At 35.6% G+C, this 17506-nt stretch overlaps 2 protein-coding genes across 2 annotated transcripts in view; one reads left to right on the plus strand and one right to left on the minus strand.

Annotated features, from left to right (window-relative positions):
- The window catches only part of LOC128202942 (von Willebrand factor A domain-containing protein 8-like), a 34822-nt gene extending 27729 nt beyond the window's left edge, over positions 1 to 7093 (minus strand). Inside the window, exons 1-11 of the mRNA XM_052904138.1 lie at positions 6830 to 7093; positions 5880 to 5960; positions 5461 to 5516; positions 4568 to 4642; positions 3843 to 3953; positions 3381 to 3548; positions 2800 to 2964; positions 2220 to 2269; positions 1489 to 1597; positions 652 to 756; positions 164 to 277 (exon numbers count right to left, since the gene is read on the minus strand). Coding sequence (XP_052760098.1) covers positions 164 to 277; positions 652 to 756; positions 1489 to 1597; positions 2220 to 2269; positions 2800 to 2964; positions 3381 to 3548; positions 3843 to 3953; positions 4568 to 4642; positions 5461 to 5516; positions 5880 to 5960; positions 6830 to 6968 — 1173 coding nt within the window. The 5' untranslated portion in view covers positions 6969 to 7093. The remainder of the gene's footprint in view (positions 1 to 163; positions 278 to 651; positions 757 to 1488; positions 1598 to 2219; positions 2270 to 2799; positions 2965 to 3380; positions 3549 to 3842; positions 3954 to 4567; positions 4643 to 5460; positions 5517 to 5879; positions 5961 to 6829) is intronic.
- A 3288-nt stretch (positions 7094 to 10381) lies between these two features.
- LOC128202746 (ubiquitin conjugation factor E4 B-like) overlaps positions 10382 to 17506 on the plus strand; it is a 37547-nt gene continuing 30422 nt past the window's right edge. Inside the window, exons 1-8 of the mRNA XM_052903849.1 lie at positions 10382 to 10545; positions 10691 to 10825; positions 13667 to 13754; positions 14009 to 14078; positions 15013 to 15100; positions 15828 to 15960; positions 16482 to 16632; positions 17313 to 17460. Coding sequence (XP_052759809.1) covers positions 10522 to 10545; positions 10691 to 10825; positions 13667 to 13754; positions 14009 to 14078; positions 15013 to 15100; positions 15828 to 15960; positions 16482 to 16632; positions 17313 to 17460 — 837 coding nt within the window. The 5' untranslated portion in view covers positions 10382 to 10521. The remainder of the gene's footprint in view (positions 10546 to 10690; positions 10826 to 13666; positions 13755 to 14008; positions 14079 to 15012; positions 15101 to 15827; positions 15961 to 16481; positions 16633 to 17312; positions 17461 to 17506) is intronic.

The raw sequence follows: 17506 nt of genomic DNA on the forward strand, positions 1-17506 counted from the left end.
TATGGCATCTCCATTCATGCAGCTAGTCTACAATTATGGCATCTCCATTCATGCAACTAGTCTACAATTCTGTCTTGGTATTAGTATTAGTATAGTAGTCAATTGAAGCCATGCATACAGTTATTGCTCAGGAAGAGATAATTGTTTGGCCGACATCAATTACCTCAAAATCTGTGGCTCTGTTTCCCAGTGTAACATGAACCTGGGCATTGTTCGTCTGTCTGTCCACTGACTCCAACTGTCCTTCAGTAGTCTTGGCAAGGGGTACGTTAAACTTCTATTAGAGGAAGAAATATATCTATAAGATTTTCATTTAAATATGGTGTATATCAATTTCAGTCAACAACAATACATCAAAAGAAATCATAGCATAAATAGAAAAAAGATTTCAGATCAAGTTGGTTAACTATACAAATATACAAGCATATTAAGGAGTGAAAGGTAAACTGTTCTAAATGACATTAAATACTGTGGCAGATAGAACCGTTTTGGATTCATCTCTCATTTTAACAGTTGTTTATGTTTAACTGTCAATTAACAAAGAGTCGGTAAAAATAAAACAATGTCAAACAGCCTGTTGTAAAAAACAGGACTTGCATTATATGTTCGCAAATGGCTTGGTTTTCGCCAATGGCATCACAAATACACAACCTGTAATGCGTCCGTAACGGCTGTTTGTCCCTCTTTCCCTAACATCGCCATGTATGGATAGAGTCGTTGAAGAAGGGAATGGACATCAGTGTTTGGCATAACATTCTGGAGGTAAGAAAAACAACAATCCATTTAAAATCTAATCAACTTTAAAAATGCATGACTTCAAAGTGCATTATAAATCTTTCTAATACAAATCTGGCAAAACGTCTGTGATCCAAAGAGATTTGTATGTGTTGATTTTTAAATGTTGCAGTCTGAACTAAAGCGGGTTTCTAACAACTGATAATAGTCAATAAATTAACCAGGGGCCGTATTCATAAAGCCTCTTTTTTTTAAAGTCATTTTTTTAAAATTTTCATAGTCAAATTAAAAGAAATGTATAAGAGTTTTAAACATTAATGTATGTTTTTTACAAAAACGTCAATGAAAATAATGTATTTTGGAAATTCTTCATTTTTTCATTTCATATGACTAAAGAGATTCTAAAATTAGAAAAGCGACTTAAGTGAGGAAATGACTTAAGAAGTTTTACGAGTACTGCCCCAGGTGTCTGTTTGAGAATGAGGGGTTTGTGCCCATGCAGGGTAAAGGGGCTTAGACTTGTTTTAAAAATGTTTCCAAAGTCCTTTTGGCTTTATATTTATTTCAAGGTACTTCCTACTTTTTTATGCAAATGTCGCAGCAAAACAACTATCTATACAACTGTATAATAGCAAGTTAAAAGCTCTCAATCCAGATTTCAGAACTAATCGTGAACTTAAGAACCTCTGACTTAAGAATTATGAAGACATCTCAAAAAAATCAAGTAAACAATTTACATGAACATACACATACCAGTATTTTAGCGAGTTCTGGTAAGTTTGCGACGGGAAAGTCCGGAAGTCCGAGTGTTGTAGATTCAGCTGTGAGGAGAGTAGTGGCAAACATCAGCACCTGGTTCAGTCTGGGTAGAAGAATATAAAAAAGGGTCAAATAAAAAGATTCACTCCATTTTTTCAGCCAACAAAACTGTTGAGCATTGCTGAACAATTTCTCTTTAAAAGAATTTCTGTTTGCATTTTTATCATTTCAGGAATATGAGTTGTACATGTAATAATTGTTCTATAATGCAAGTATTACAATTCTCATACAAATTTTCAAAGATATCATCATTTACAGCAACTGTTAAGTCACATGTGATTTTTAATATGTTTAAAGGGACTATACACCAGATGATACAATTGCAAGGAAAAAAGAACATTGTCAAAAACTCGCAGAAAATTGATATCGTTGTGTAACAACGCATTGAATCTTGCTTACTGATGTATCACATGGCTTACAACACATGTATCTTAGCGTATTATGCATTATTTCTAAACTGGTAAACACAGCTAAAACAGCGAGAAAATATTATTTCATTCATGTAAAATGATGTATTATCAGCCTCATACTAGCTCATATTGACAACTCAAGGATTTTTTGTGGAATTAATGTATTTGCTGATATTGGGACCATCTGGTGTGTAGCCCCTTTAATAACATGAAACTATATTACTTGTCCCCTTTAATAACATGAAACTATATTACTTATCCACATTAACGTTCGGGGCACACTCCTGTAACAACTCTAATTGCTCCTGAAAAACAACATTTGAAAAAAACTCTTTTACAACAATAAAACAATGAAAGAATAAGTTTAAAACAATCTTTACAATAGTCTTATGTTAAAACCTCTTAATCATGATTACAGTATTAAACCTGAACTTAAGAATCCTTCTATTGATTAACTCTTACTTTGAATATAATGATTTATTATGTTATTACAGTGACAGGTCATAGCGCTGACTGTATCGATGTCACGGTCCAACTTCAAGCTCTAGTCAAAGACTTTAAACTTATTATCTCCAGAAAAGAAAAGAAAGCAATGTAACTACGGCAACCAAGCTGTTTCAATCTGTTTTGCTTTTAGACTGCTGATAAAAGCTCTCAATCCTGATTTATCCTCAACTTAAGAACCCCTGTAACTTAGTCTAAATAATACTAGATGTAGTACTAGTATGTGATCATAATGAATTATTCAAGCAAAAAATGAAATTTATGACAAACATAATCTAACAAATAAAGAAACAAACTTAGTTAAGAAACAGAAAAAATATACAGCACATACATGGTATGGTAGAGGATTAATATCCCGTGCTTGGAATCGTGATCGTAGAGGTGGGTCCAATGGGTTGCCTTGGTAACGAGGCACAGGAAGACCGAGGGCAATCACTCGGAATCGCTCATCCACTCGTACAAGTTTCAGGTCTTCTAACTCTTCTCTTGTGTGATCCTGTAAGGAGAGAACCTCTTTAAAATCAGATCTTTAATAATTGCTTGATGATGGTCTTTTTCAGACGTATAAAAATTGATTAAAACCTCAGCAAATAATCACTTATTCTTTGAGTCTTGAGTTTGAGATTCAGGCTTTAAAAACAAATCTTAAATGTACCATTTACATGGCATGAAGGAAATTGACGCCACAAAGTAAAGAACGATTACAAAATGATGTCATATTATGCTACCTAGTAAAGTTGTCAATGACTGATGGGAATCTGACCCAATATGATATTTTCCTTGCTAATAAAGCACACCTTAAGAAGCTTGTCATATCTGTCCGTGGCAACCAACTTTCCATCTCCAATATGCATTTCACGATTCTCAATATGTAAGGTGATTGAATTCAGGGCAAAAGGGGCAATAACTCACCTTAAGCAGTTTGTCGTATCTGTCTGGTGCCACGAGAAACCTGCCATCTTCCAGCTGCATTTCTCGGTTCTCGAGCAGATTGTTCAGGACGGGGAGCACATTTCTCTCCGCTTTCTCAATACCTTCCAACACAAGAACACGTCCCTCGACTGCTGCTCGCACTGCTGCCTATAGAGGGTTTAAAATTCAATATCATTGTTACTTTGTATTCTACTATACCAACAAACTATATTATGTTGGCTTTCCAGAAACCTTCCAACAAGAGAATCAGTGCCTTATTTGCTTCACCTTGCCGTAAATGTTTATAACTTTGTTCATAACTATGATACTTTCCTTTTTTCGTCTTATACCAGAGCACGACCTTTGAAAGCTGCGGGGTCAAGATTGTGTTATTATCTTCAATCAAAATGGCAATGACTGCATACCTAATTGCCAGAAGTAAAATAATATGAAATAACCTACCTGATCTAGGTAGAAGGCAGTGCCAGCTTTGATCTCCCTTCTTTGTTTGAGGTCAGCCTCAGTAGTGTCCCTTGATAGAGACACATACTCCCCCTCTCTCTTTGTCAGCTCCTGTTAACAACAAAATTAATTATAATGGTTGTGTTTAACCTCCTCTTGTTAAGGTCAGCCTCAGCTGTGTCCCTTGATAGAACCACATTCACCCCCTCTCTCTTTGTTAGCTCCTGTTCACAATAAAAATTCACACAAAATTAAGTATTATAATAGTTTAACGCATATATGTGTAACCTCCTCTGATTAAGGCCAGTCTTAGTTCTGTCCCATGATAGCAACACATAACCCCTTTCTCTGTCTGCTCCTGTTCAAAATTCATTCTTTAAGAAAAAATAGTGTCTGCATTATTTGTGTTTCTTGCTTCATAGACATGATTCATAGCCTGATTCAATGTGCCCTTTTCAACCTTAGCACCCTGTCACTTTTCTGTAGCACCCTGTTCTTTTTAAATCCTGGCAAAAAAAAGTAATAAAATGATACATGATTAAAATCACAAGGTAAACAAAAGGGCACAGTCATGGTCAATGAACAAAAAGTTACCTTTTTCTGATAATTTCAAACATAATTATAACAAACGGCACTTTCTTCATATAATATATGACACTTTTTTTAGATAATATATGATATTTTCTCCCACATTAATATTAAATTTGAGAGCAAGTAAATCTTACCAGGTACATCATGGCTAGTTGACGTCTCACGGGGCCTGGTGGGCCTATCAGGAACACATCCTGGCCAAGCTGGTCCTGAAATTATATATGAAACATCATTGGTCCTTAAATTGTGAAACATCATAGGAACACATCCTGGCCAAGCTGGTCCTGAAATTATATATGAAACATCATTGGTCCTTAAATTGTGAAACATCATAGGAACACATCCTGGCCAAGCTGGTCCTGAAATTATATATGAAACATCATTGGTCCTTAAATTGTGAAACATCATAGGAACACATCCTGGCCAAGCTGGTCCTGAAATTATATGAAACATCATTGGTCCTTAAATTGTGAAACATCATAGGAACACATCCTGGCCAAGCTGGTCCTGAAATTATATATGAAACATCATTGGTCCTTAAATTGTGAAACATCATAGGAACACATCCTGGCCAAGCTGGTCCTGAAATTATATGAAACATCATTGGTCCTTAAATTATGAAACATCATAGGAACACATCCTGGCCAAGCTGGTCCTGAAATTATATATGAAACATCATTGGTCCTTAAATTGTGAAACATCATAGGAACACATCCTGGCCAAGCTGGTCCTGAAATTATATGAAACATCATTGGTCCTCAAATTGTGAAACATCATAGGAACACATCATTATTTTGTAAACTATGTTACATGCAATTCTTTTTGCAGATGCATTGTTTAAACATTGTCGGTATGTAAGTTTCTATAAAATATTTTTATAATAAAAATACTTTTATGAGACCATGAAGTCTTGTTTGCAATTATATATCAATCTCTTTTTCTCCTTAACAAAACTCAAATACAGCCAGTATACATGTTGCATGATTTTGGTACTTTTTTTAAAAAGATATAAAAAATGTATGCATACCTTCTGCATAATCCATCTTAAATGCCTCAGAGTAGACTGTGATGCCTTTTTTTTCACTGAAATTCAGAAAAAAAAAATCATACAAAACTATTTTATTAAATTGAAAACTGTACCGAAATTGATTATTTTATTTGGATTCACCATGTAAATATTAGTCAATGGTTAATCAGTTTCAAACTGTAATAAAAGCCTTTCAAATATTTTAACTTTAAAGGCCAGATTTTAACAGCGATATCTGATAATATAAACCCATTTACTTGGCAATTTGATACTTGCCCAGTTTCAGACAACTTATAATACAATGAACACTAGTTTTGAATAAATTTTGTTGAATTGTCTTTATTTACGATTAAATAAAAAAATAAATGCAACCTATTTTATTCAATCAATACAATGTATTTTGTTTAAAATCCACATACAGTATTTATGTGGCACATATTCAGGATGTTGTGGCGGCTTGACTGCTACACTGACATCTCCAATACTCACTTGGCCTGGGTCTGAAACAAACGATACCATTATTTAAAATGTATAAATCAACAAAATTTGGTTTTGACTATAAATTTCTTGAACTCAGATGTACAATTATATAAGGTTTAAGCCAGGTATTTTAAAAGGATAGGGTGCTGTAGAAAAAGGACAGGGTGCTAAGAGAGAAAATGGCACATTGTGTCTGTCAGTGAAGAATTTGAACAACTTAAGTTAATGAATTTCATATATGACCCCATATTATTTTGGTATCATTTGAAAGGCTTCAATGTGTAGAAGAATATGTAAATATTGTACTGCATACATGCTATTATGACCTTGAAATATTGAAAAGTCTTTCATCTCAACTCCAATTTCTGTTGAAATAAAGTACAAAAATAAAAAACAAAAATGAAGAACAAAAAAACAAACTGCTGAACAACATCTGTAATGTCCAGTCATTTATTTTACATATCAGTAATAGATAAAGATAAGCAGTACCCTTTCAAATGATACTAAACATGGACACCAGGGAATTGACATATTACAGTACAATAAGTGTAAATGTATGCTAAAATGAAAATCTTACTGGAACATCAGATACCATAAGTGTATCATCATAAAATTATATCCCGCCCCCCCCCCCCCCCCCCCCCCCCCAAAAAAAAAAAAAACTCAAATCATTGAAATATGTTAATAAAATAACTAGACATTAATACTGATATTATCAGAAATAAACGGATACATGAACCAACTGGGACACTCAAAACAGTACACAAAGTAAGAAAGTTACATAACTGGAGAACAAAATACAAAAATAAATTATTACTACATCTATACCAAAGTAGTATCATGTTTAAACTATGACAAAATAGGGCTTGATGGAAATTCCTTTTTTTACCTTTCACAGTATTAGAGCAGCACCTGCATGGTTCAATCTGTAGAGATCTGGGAGATTTTCCCTGCCCCACCCACAGGCCATGCAAGTTTGAGAGGCGACGCAGACTTTTGTCCGCGCTCATTCGGAGTACCTTCAGCATATGTCAACTACCGACCGAGTGCACCCGGCTCATACCTATGTGTTGACACTATTAGGTCAGTGTAAACTGATAAAACAGTCAATTAAAATAAAAGGACGTTCTGTCACGAAATGTGTCGTTCTCAATTGTGACTTTGACAGACTGTCTTGATTGACGTTAATCGATTAAAACGGTTAACAAACACCATTAGTTAAAGCATTTCTCATATCATATGCACGATAACTCGTGCTTACACAGGCACGTAGTGAAACAGATACCAAAAATAATGGTACAATGTATATATATGCATTTGGAATAAATAAATGTTCAAATACATAATGTACAGCAGCTATACTGAACCTTTTATTCATATGGCAAGCAAGGGAATTTATTGCTACTGTACTATACCGTAACTAGAACTTTGGAAGTATTGGACGTTGATGTCAAATGCTTTAATGAGGAACGTAACTTAAAGAGATTGATGTAAGGTGGTTAGGTATGGGGAGTGAGCGAGCTAGCATGTGGTGTGGTAAGTTCAGATGATGTAAAATTAGGTAAGGGTTTTATATTACTTAGTATGAAAATGTGAGGTGAAGTGTGAGTTAGATGAGACCACTTGAGATAAGGGAGATAAGAATACCTCAGTTGATGTGATATTATGTGAAGTGAGGTAATATGAAGTGAGATGATGTTGTTTGAAGTGAAGTGAGGTGATTTTATGTCAGGTAAAGTGCGATTGGGTTAGATAGGATTATATTATATAAAATGACGGGAGATGTTCAAGTGAGTTGAAAATATTAAAGATGACGTGAAATGGGGTGAGGTAAGGTGTAATAAGGTGAGATAGGGTGAAATGAGGTGAAGTGAAGTGATGTGATGTGGGTTAAGGTAAAGTGAGATGAGTTCAGATAGGATTAGCTGATGTGAGATGAAGTCATGTCGGGCAAGATAAGATGAGGCGAAATGACCTGGATTAAGGTGAGGTGAGATACAAAGAAATTATCAGATAACGTAAGATGAACTGAACTGAGGTAAAGTGTTGTGAGATTATATGACGGGTAACATTAGCCGTGATGGATTGAAATTAGATGAAATAAAGATGAAGAAATTGTCGGCTAAAATGAGGTAAAGTGAGATGATATCAAAACAGATAAGCTGATGTGAGGAAAGATGAGTTACTATCAGACTCAGGTTCAGTGGGGTACAATTAAATTGTGCGATATGGGGAAATATATGGGTTAATATTAGATGGTGTAAGTTTTTTATATGATGTGAGATGATGTGAGGTGAGATGAGATCAAGCGAAATGAAGCGAGGAAGTGGAGTAGCTGACGTAAGATGATATGAGCTGAGGTGAAATCTAGTGAGATGCGGCGAGTTGATATAGTTTGAGATGAGGTGAGGTGTTTTAAGGTACTTGATGTGAAATGAGAGTGAGGTACGAGGACGTGAGAAAAGAATAATTGAGATGGATAAGGATAAGTTGAGGTGAAGTGAATTGGGATGAGGTCTCAAGACGTAAAATGAGATGAAATTAAGTGGAGTGAGATGAGTTGAGATGCAATAAAAAGAAGTGAGAGAGGTAAGATTGGATGATATTGGACAAGCTTTTTTTTAAATGAGATGAGGTAAGATGAGGTTAAGGTTAGTAATATAATGTGAACTTAAGTGACACGAAGTTTAATGAGTTGTATGATAATTAGTCAATGTGAGGAGAGGTGAGGTGAATTTAGATGAGATGGTAAAATACTGGATAAGGTATTGGTGGGTTGGGTAAAATTAGAATTGCTAGTGGCATGAAATAAGATGACTTCGAATGAGATACGGTATAAGTCAGATTATAAGATGTGATATTTAGAATGATAAAGTGAGTTGAGTTGTTCAAAGCGAATATTTTTGGTAATTGTGGTGTGGTGAGATGAGATTATTAGTATCGTCCATGGCCGAGAGTGTAAGATTATAAGTATCTTCCATGGCCGAGAGTGTAAGATAGGTTCATTCCGACCCGAGCGTAGGGTGTTTTGCGGAAACGAGGTTTACCGAATTTCCGCAAAACGCCCTGCGCGAGGGTCGGGATGAACCTATCTTACACGAGCGGCTATGGTAGATGCTTTTTTCTCCCACCTCAGTTAAACAAAATTAAGTAAAAATGTATTTTTTTGCCGGAACTCTTTTGTGCTTAGTGAAAAAAATTGCGTACGGATATGCATTAATTCGTGGTTGTCATGGATATTCGCGCAGTGATTCAGCGTGTGTAAATGGTCTGATCTATCTTTAAATAGTTCTAAGAAGAGTGAAGCATTATTTCTTGAAAGGTGCGTGAAAACTGTTTTTTGGTGACATTTAAAGCGAGAAATAATTAATTAGCGTTCTAAATATTGCCACCAGACAAGGTTTCCATGATGCGCTACAGACGACAGTCTTCAACAAGGGAGGTAATTACAATGTGGTGACCATTAAAAGAAGTTCCATACGGGCATTTTATCTTCGCCCGTGGGCAAGATAGAATTTCTAGCATGGTTAAATTAATGGATCTACGTATCTGAGGTGGGAGAAAGGTTCATTCCGACCCGAGCGTAGGTGTTTTGCGGAAACGAGGTTTACCGAGTTTCCGCAAAACACCTTGCGCGAGGGTCGGGATGAACCTATCTTACACGAGCGGCTATGGTAGATGCTTTTTCTCCCACCTCAGTTAAACAAAATTAAGTAAAAATGTATTTTTTTGCTGGAACTCTTTTGTGCTTAGTGAAAATAATTGCGTATGGATATGCGATAGCACGTGGTTGTCATGGATATCCGCGCAGTGATCCAGTTAATGTTAATAGTCAAATCGGTCTTTTTAAATAGTTATAAGGCGAATGAAGCATTATTTCTTTAATGGTGCGTGAAAACTGTTTTATGGTGACATTTGAAGCGAGAAATAATTAATCAGCATTCTAAATATTGCCACAAGACAAGGTTTCCATGATGCTACAGACGACATTCTTTAACAAGGGGGGTAATTACAAAGTGATGACCATTAAAAAGGAGTTCCATACGGGCATTTTATCTTCGCCCGTGGGTAAGATAAGAATTTCTAGCATGGTTAAATTATTGGATCTACTTATCTGAGGTGGGAGAAAATAATATTTAGCATGGTTAAATTATTGGATCTACTTATCTGTAGTTGGGAGAAAAGGTGCTCATCAATACTTTGAGAATTTATTTTAGGCAAGGAGTTGCTTACAGGTAAGTGACATGAGGGATCTGAAATGAGATTGTAACAAGATATTTGCGATTAAGTGAGATAAGATTGATACTTTAGATTAAAGGTATAGTTTGAGGGAGATGTCTTACTGGCCGTTTATATAATTGCCGTTTTGTCTAACTACTGTCAAAGTTTACCTTTGGGTGTAGGTTTTAGAAAGTAATTACTTCCGGGTGAACCAGACGTTTCAACCTTTTTGTTTGTCACTGTTTTGATTCAGAACACACAAATAATATGCGTATGATTTGACCGGCTCACTAATCATAATAGAAATTTCATAAATCAGGCTATTTTCAGCCCATAACATCCAACTTTTCATTCCAAATCATGAATGAATTAACTCAAGACGAGGTAATTCATCAGCTGTTTTCTCTGTTTTTTTCTTCTGTCAAACAATCATTCAAGTGTAAAAAATAATTCAAGCTATACGAGAATAATTAATTTGATAATAATTGTAGGTAAAGTTTAATGTTGTTGTTTTTTTAACTGATTAAAGGTACGGCGTAGGAGGTTGGCGAGGCTTCAGGGCAATGGAGGGTCATCGTCTTCACCCCCCGCTCAGTCAAGTCCTGTTGCCCCTTCCATAGAGAATGCACAAGCTAACACTGCTTCGACACCAGCTCAGGATGAGGTATAGCTGAAATAGATTGGCAAAACATTTTTTTCAAGACTTGCCAGCTTTTGTGTTGCCTCAGGAAAATAACTTTGTTAGGCATTATTGTCAGCATCAGCTTTGGTGTTGTGGAATTCTATGTTTTGATATTCCCAGTTAATTGGGGGCTATATAGGAATCAAGCATTATGTCACATCTGTCCGCCCTGCATTATTGTCCCATCCATAACTTTTTCTTTTGTGGTGGGATTTATATTTTTTTTGGCAAAAGTGACCTCCATAAGATGATGACATGTCATGCGTGAGTCCTGGGACCCTAGCTTTAAAAAGTTTATGATCACCGATATAAACCTTTCTGATGATAAGTGTTCATGTTTGGCCTATCAGGGTTCGAATTTCAGGGCTCTCACTAGGCTGAAATTTTTGGGAGAAGTGACTTCTCCCTTCAGTCAATTTAGGGAGAAGTGTGGAGACTTTAGGGAGAAGTGATACTTTCGTAACACCTGATACTTTTATGCCATACCACACACCTAAGTTTATATTCACATTCAAATTAATTGCTTTAACTTACTATATAAAATGTTCACAAATAATGTATCATTTTTGGCTCAACAAAAGTGTATTTGTCAATGTCACATAGTTTGTCTCCAAATAGCATCTAAAATGAATCAAAAACCAAGACAGCTAAGGATTTGAAACAATCAAAATGACCTTATAAATGAACTGTCAATATAGTAGGGGGACGAATCTTATTTTGGTACGTTCGGGATGGGTACGAATGTCATATTCAGCTATGCTGTTATATACTTGTCTCTGGCTAAATAATTTTCAATATGCTGACATTTAAGAACCAAATGACATTTAAATCACTGTTCTTGATGAAATTTTTATCAATACATAATGGAAGGTTGAGAAATTTACTCGGAAATTTGTTTTGACAAAATGGCGATCTCGCCGATTTTTAAGTCATAAACAGGAGAAAAATACTGTAAGTAAACACTACAAAAAGAAAAAAAAGAAGATATTTTTGTGTTTACAAATCATTTTTTTATCATGAACATTATACTAAAACCAATCAAATATTTGTTGATACGTCATGTTATTGATTTTCTTAGCGCCACCTTGCCGATGGCCCGTGATGGCTATGACCGTCTGCTTCAAAAACAACAATGTTTAAAATGTCTTGCATTGTTTGTTCAATACATTTATCAATTACTTTTTAACTTCTTTAATGCTTGACAAGATTGTCGCCTTTTCAATCTGATTAAAACGAACTTATATCATTTGATCAGGGACTTCTCAATGTACATTCTGATTGGTTGACCATCAATAGCTCCGCCTACTGGTGATGTTTTGGTAATTGGATGGCACGGGCCAATTATCGGATTAGGAGATTACTTAATTTTATGAATGGCAAATTGCGGTGTTTTGACTAATGTGACAGTGGTCAAATACTCGCTGATTGACAGATTTACAATGTGCTATTTTTTTCGGCGAAGTCAATGTCGCTTTGATGATACAAATGGGCGAAGTCTGGGGATTTTAGGCGACCACTTCGCCCAAGTCGCCCCCTCGCGAGAGCCCTGAATTTAACTTTGAGGAGCACTCGCAAAAGTTTGCGAGTGCATTTTGAAGCAACTTGCAAAATGAAAAATCCACTTGCAATTTTATTATTTGCTTTATTCCCTTATAATATTGTCTAATTAAAGTAGAAATTTACACCTAAGACATATTATGAATATTAAAAAGTATCAATCTTGAGTGACTCGACTACTAGAACTTGTTGATGGCTTATTCTATTTGGTGGGTATGGGAAGACTCATCTGATGCTGGCAGCTTTTTGATAACAAAGCTGTCCAATAATTTGACATTGTTCACTTTGTATATTTACCCTTGCCATCGGGTAATTTAATACCCATTCGACAAGCACGCTACAGATTTCATTAAGTCTGTAAGTATTAAAATCAATAACATTATAGATTTCAAATAAAAAAAAGCAACAGTAAATGTAGCGTGGATACTCTGGACCATGAAATATATCGATCGACGAAGTCTATTCATTTTGACAGTTGGGCGAAAATATATTCAAAGGATGATGGGGTTTACATATAGTGCGCGAAAGCCCTAAATTTAGCCAATGATTGAACTAGGTGATTACGTCATTCGTATTCACTTTGTATAATGCATGCCTCGGAGCATCCCGGAAAGATTCAAGATAAAACTCGGCCTTTTCCGTATTTGTTCTATTTTTGAAAACTTACTAGAGCGTGACTCCGTACTGTCTTCTTCTTCATACTGGCAGTGTAAACATGCCACTTATAGGCTGTTGACACTCGACTACATAGCGGAGTAAAGTTAATGTTTATTCTGCTTTCCTTTAAACATTTTCTGGTCTAGAAAAAGTCACTCGCAGAATTTTGCGAGCTTGAATAAAAGTCACTCGCAATTTGTAAATGTCGCTCGCATTTTGCGAGTATGCGAGTCTAAATTCGAACCCTGTCTATAACTTCGTCATTGATGGTCAGATTTTGAAATGATTTCACCACACTCGTATCCCTAGCCAATGTCACTGCCTGGTTTGCTTCTTAATCTGGGTTTCATCGACAACGGGATATGAGTGAGCCCTTAAAAATTATATATTTGACTGAACTTCTTTGAGCTTAATGCACTGTGAGTTGTAACAAAAGTAAGTATCCAGAATATAAAGAAGGGACTCCTGCCCCTAACACCTTTAGCCACAACTGTGGGGCTGGCCTTAGATGGCTTGCATAATTATATACAAACGTCAGAAACACAATATGACTGAATATATGGCCATAAATGTAACTGATAATCATTAACATTTTCATTCAATTTTAAGGCTGTGAACCCTCCCAGCCTGGTGAGTGAGGCATCTAACAGTTCTTCCAGCTCAGTCATGTCAACACCGAGCACCAGGACCCCTCCAGGTAGTATCTTTCAACAAAGGCATATTTTCAGGGACAGAGCATTTGCTAAATTTAGTTAAAGTGATAGGAAGTTTCTCCTATTAATAAATTTTGTGTTTAATATTGGATTTGATCTTAATGAATTACTAGAATTGCTTTTAATTTTTGTTGCCATTTTCCCTTAGTGTATATATACTCTTTGATGCAGATATTGAAAATGGTGCCTGCCCTTGTTAAGCAATTAAATGTAAAGAACATGGTTTTGTGCATTTCAGGGTCATTAAGAGTTGACAGCACACCGCAATTGCATACACCTTCTTCTGAAATGGACTGCTCAGAGAAACAGTAAGTTTAACTAGTAAAAATTTGACTGTTTAAGAATTATATATAGCCAGTTGATGGTATTTTACCTCTTTCCTCATGTCAACCATAAAAAAGTTGTTTTGTGATCGCATTCTCTATTTTTGAAGATAAACATATTAATAAAAAAAAATTTAGGCCTCAAAAAAAGAGGTTTGTTTCTGGTTGGGTTTTAAAAAAATACATGATTGCAAGGCAATTAATTGAATTACACCACTTCTTTCCATTTCAAATCAGATTTACATTCGTATTTGCAAAGCTGCAAATCCCTTTGGACCGAGTGGTAGACCAATAAAAAAGAAGAAATATATATAATTATATTCTTATGCCCCTGAAGGGCAGCATATAGTAATCAGACTGTCTGTCTCCGCGGTTTCCCATCAGTAACTGAAGAAGGCTAAGGCCCAGAGACCTCAAACTTGGTAGGCAGGTTGGTAATGACCTGCAGATGAAACCATATGATTTTGATGTCAGTGGATCAAAGGTCAAGTTTGTGGTGACCTTCTGCTGAAAATCTATTTCTTATCAAAAACTAAAGAATGCTTAGGCCCAAAGATGAGTTGACATCCACTCAATCTTGAGTGACTTATCATTTTCATGTGCATGCTGTGCTATTTAAAATTGTTACGAATCAATATTTTCAAACTTTTTGTGAAAGTAGGTTAGGTCATCAAGAAATAAGTCACAAACTCAAGTCTAGCTAACCATACAGGCCCATATACTATTGGCTGTCAAATAAGGCTTCGGGAACATTTGTCACATTCCTGTGACAGCTCATATTTTTATTGGTCTTTTGCTAAAATTTACAATCTGTCTACTTTTTTAGGCCTTAACAGCTGATAAATCAGGCTTTTATGATAAATAAATTCCTCTGAAGAATATTTCAATATCAGAAATATAAAAAGCCATTATTTCACAGAAGCCAGTCTCAGATGGATGTAGATTCTGGCATTGAGACAATGGAGGTAGATGAAGTGGAGATGAAGCATGATGTCAAACGTAGGAGGGTATGTATGGGTTAATAAATCACCAAAGTCAGGTTCCCCATAAGACATGGCCTCAATATCACACAAATACTACAGCAAATTCCCAATCTCATTTCATTTTGACATAGCTACATTGCATGTTTTTATATCTCTTACTTTTTTAAAAGCGCATTCTCTTATAGATTATGTTGATAAGAAATTCAGTGTTAATATGTAGAAAAGTGACTATACAGCAAAAAATTGTACTCGCGTCCAATTAAAAAAAAAAGTTGATACACAAGTACATTTTTGCTTGAGAAATACTTTTCTGTAGAATATTGAGCAATTAATTCACAAGATAATGTGCTTTTTAAAGGTGGAATTTATTAATCAAACCATGCTGTTATGTTAAAAAATGAGTTGCCTGATTAGTCTAATTCAATGGTCCTTGATTTTCGGTAGCAGTGTGTGTCTTTATAAGTCATGTATGCAATGATTCAAAGGTTAGCTGTATGTTACCATAAACTATGTTGGTGGGATGAAGAAGGGCTAACATAATGCCTGAAATTACTACCCATAACTTTTACTGAATTCTGTTAAAATAAACAGCCATTAAAAAGGCTACATTATTGTATTAGACAAACTTTTACAGATTAAAATGAAAGAACTAAAATAGTGCAAACATTAGGATGCTCCTTTACATACACTATGTAACATGAACACAATATTATATTTATTTTCACTCTGGAAAATATCTTGAATCTCCTAGGATGCCAGTATTGGCTCTGAGGCAAGTGAGGATCAGATGATAAACTCTATCTGCCGAGTGTTCCAAGTGTCGTTCAAGGAACCCAGCCCTGCCGCTATACACCTTCCTGAACTTGAAGAGACGCTCTCACAAGGTAACTGAGTTCTGGATAATTGGTTTAAACTTATTCATATTAGGATTGTGAAGCACGTTATTACAGCATAATATTGATCACTCATTTGGCATAATGTTATACAAGAGTGTGGTTTTGTTTCTATGGGGAAATTTGAGTACCTGAAAAAACAACACTTAGCCATCTTGGTGACAACAAACCATACTCATACTCCCATGCTGAGAGTCAAATTTTGGACGCCTCAGTGAGAAACACTGCGCTAACATGGAACAATCTTGATTGTTTTGATATTCTCTCACATAAAGGTCTGAAACAGTTCTGATGTTAATATAAATTAGAATTGTTCATCTATGATCTAGCCATGCTACAGTGTAAGAGGCGACTTAAATACTGAGAACACTGTGGTTTACATGTTCAACTCATATTCCTTATACTCATCTCAATTAAATGTCATACTATCTGACCTGTTGCAAAGAAATTCAAAACCTCGTTATTTTGTTATTAATGATATGGGCATGTAACTGATTACTTTCCGTTCTCAGGAGAGTGTGTGGACAAGAAAGAAGTGATTAACCAGACTGTGATGGAAGTGCTGTTCAAAATCAAGGACTCAGACACAAACCCTGTACTCCAGCTTAAGCCCATTACACCAGATATTTCTCCTATGAAACAGTATGGCTCTAGTCCTATGGGGTAAGTATTTATATTATAATATAAGTTAAAGTTTACCAGGGATTCCCCTAGGAGCTTTTAGCTTAAGGTCAATAGACCTTCAAGGTTGACATTATACCAGAAAGTTCTTCTATGAAACAGTACGGCTCCAGTCATATGGGGAAGGTATATACATCATAAAATATGTAGAAGTTTACCAGATATTTCTCCTTGATTAGGGATTTCCTTAGGAATTTTCAGCTGAGGGTCTAAGCAGCTGAGGGTCCTTAGACCCTCAAGGTTGACAAATCGGGGTCAGGTAATTCTATCTGGTACCCTTTTATGGTTTTACTTTAAAAAAGTTAAGTAGGGGAGTTACAGACTTGCACTGTAAGTTTGTATGGTCCCTAACAAAATCATCAAATTAGGGACTCTGGTTTTTTCTGTGTTTGGGAAATCCTAGGTATTGCAGCTAAGCAGGTAACTTATAAATTAAAGTTTTAAAAAAATATTGTTTTTTTTACTATAGGGAAATTCATATTCATGTAACTATCTCAAAGTGAGAGTTACAGCATATTTTTGTTAATTAGTGCTACTAAAGGTATTTCATCATAATCAAGACAAAGGAAATTTGTATAATTAAAGAATATATAACATTGAAAAGGAGACTTAATACCTTTAAAATTATGAGATGGATAATTAATTTCTTTATCATTTCACAGAGGAAGCCCTATGATGCCGACACCAGACACACCCCGAAGGGAATTCACCAGTAAGATGCCCCAGCCCCAGTGTAAGGAGGTGGAAATGGTCAACTATCTCCTTGACAGTTATGAGAGGGTCGCGGGAGAAGAGAGACTTGCTCCTAAGGTTGGAAGATTTCTTGTGATATTTGTAGACTAGTCAGCCAATATAA

The sequence above is a fragment of the Mya arenaria genome, chromosome 9 (assembly GCF_026914265.1).
Source record: "Mya arenaria isolate MELC-2E11 chromosome 9, ASM2691426v1".
Classification (NCBI taxonomy): Eukaryota; Metazoa; Mollusca; class Bivalvia; order Myida; family Myidae; genus Mya; species Mya arenaria.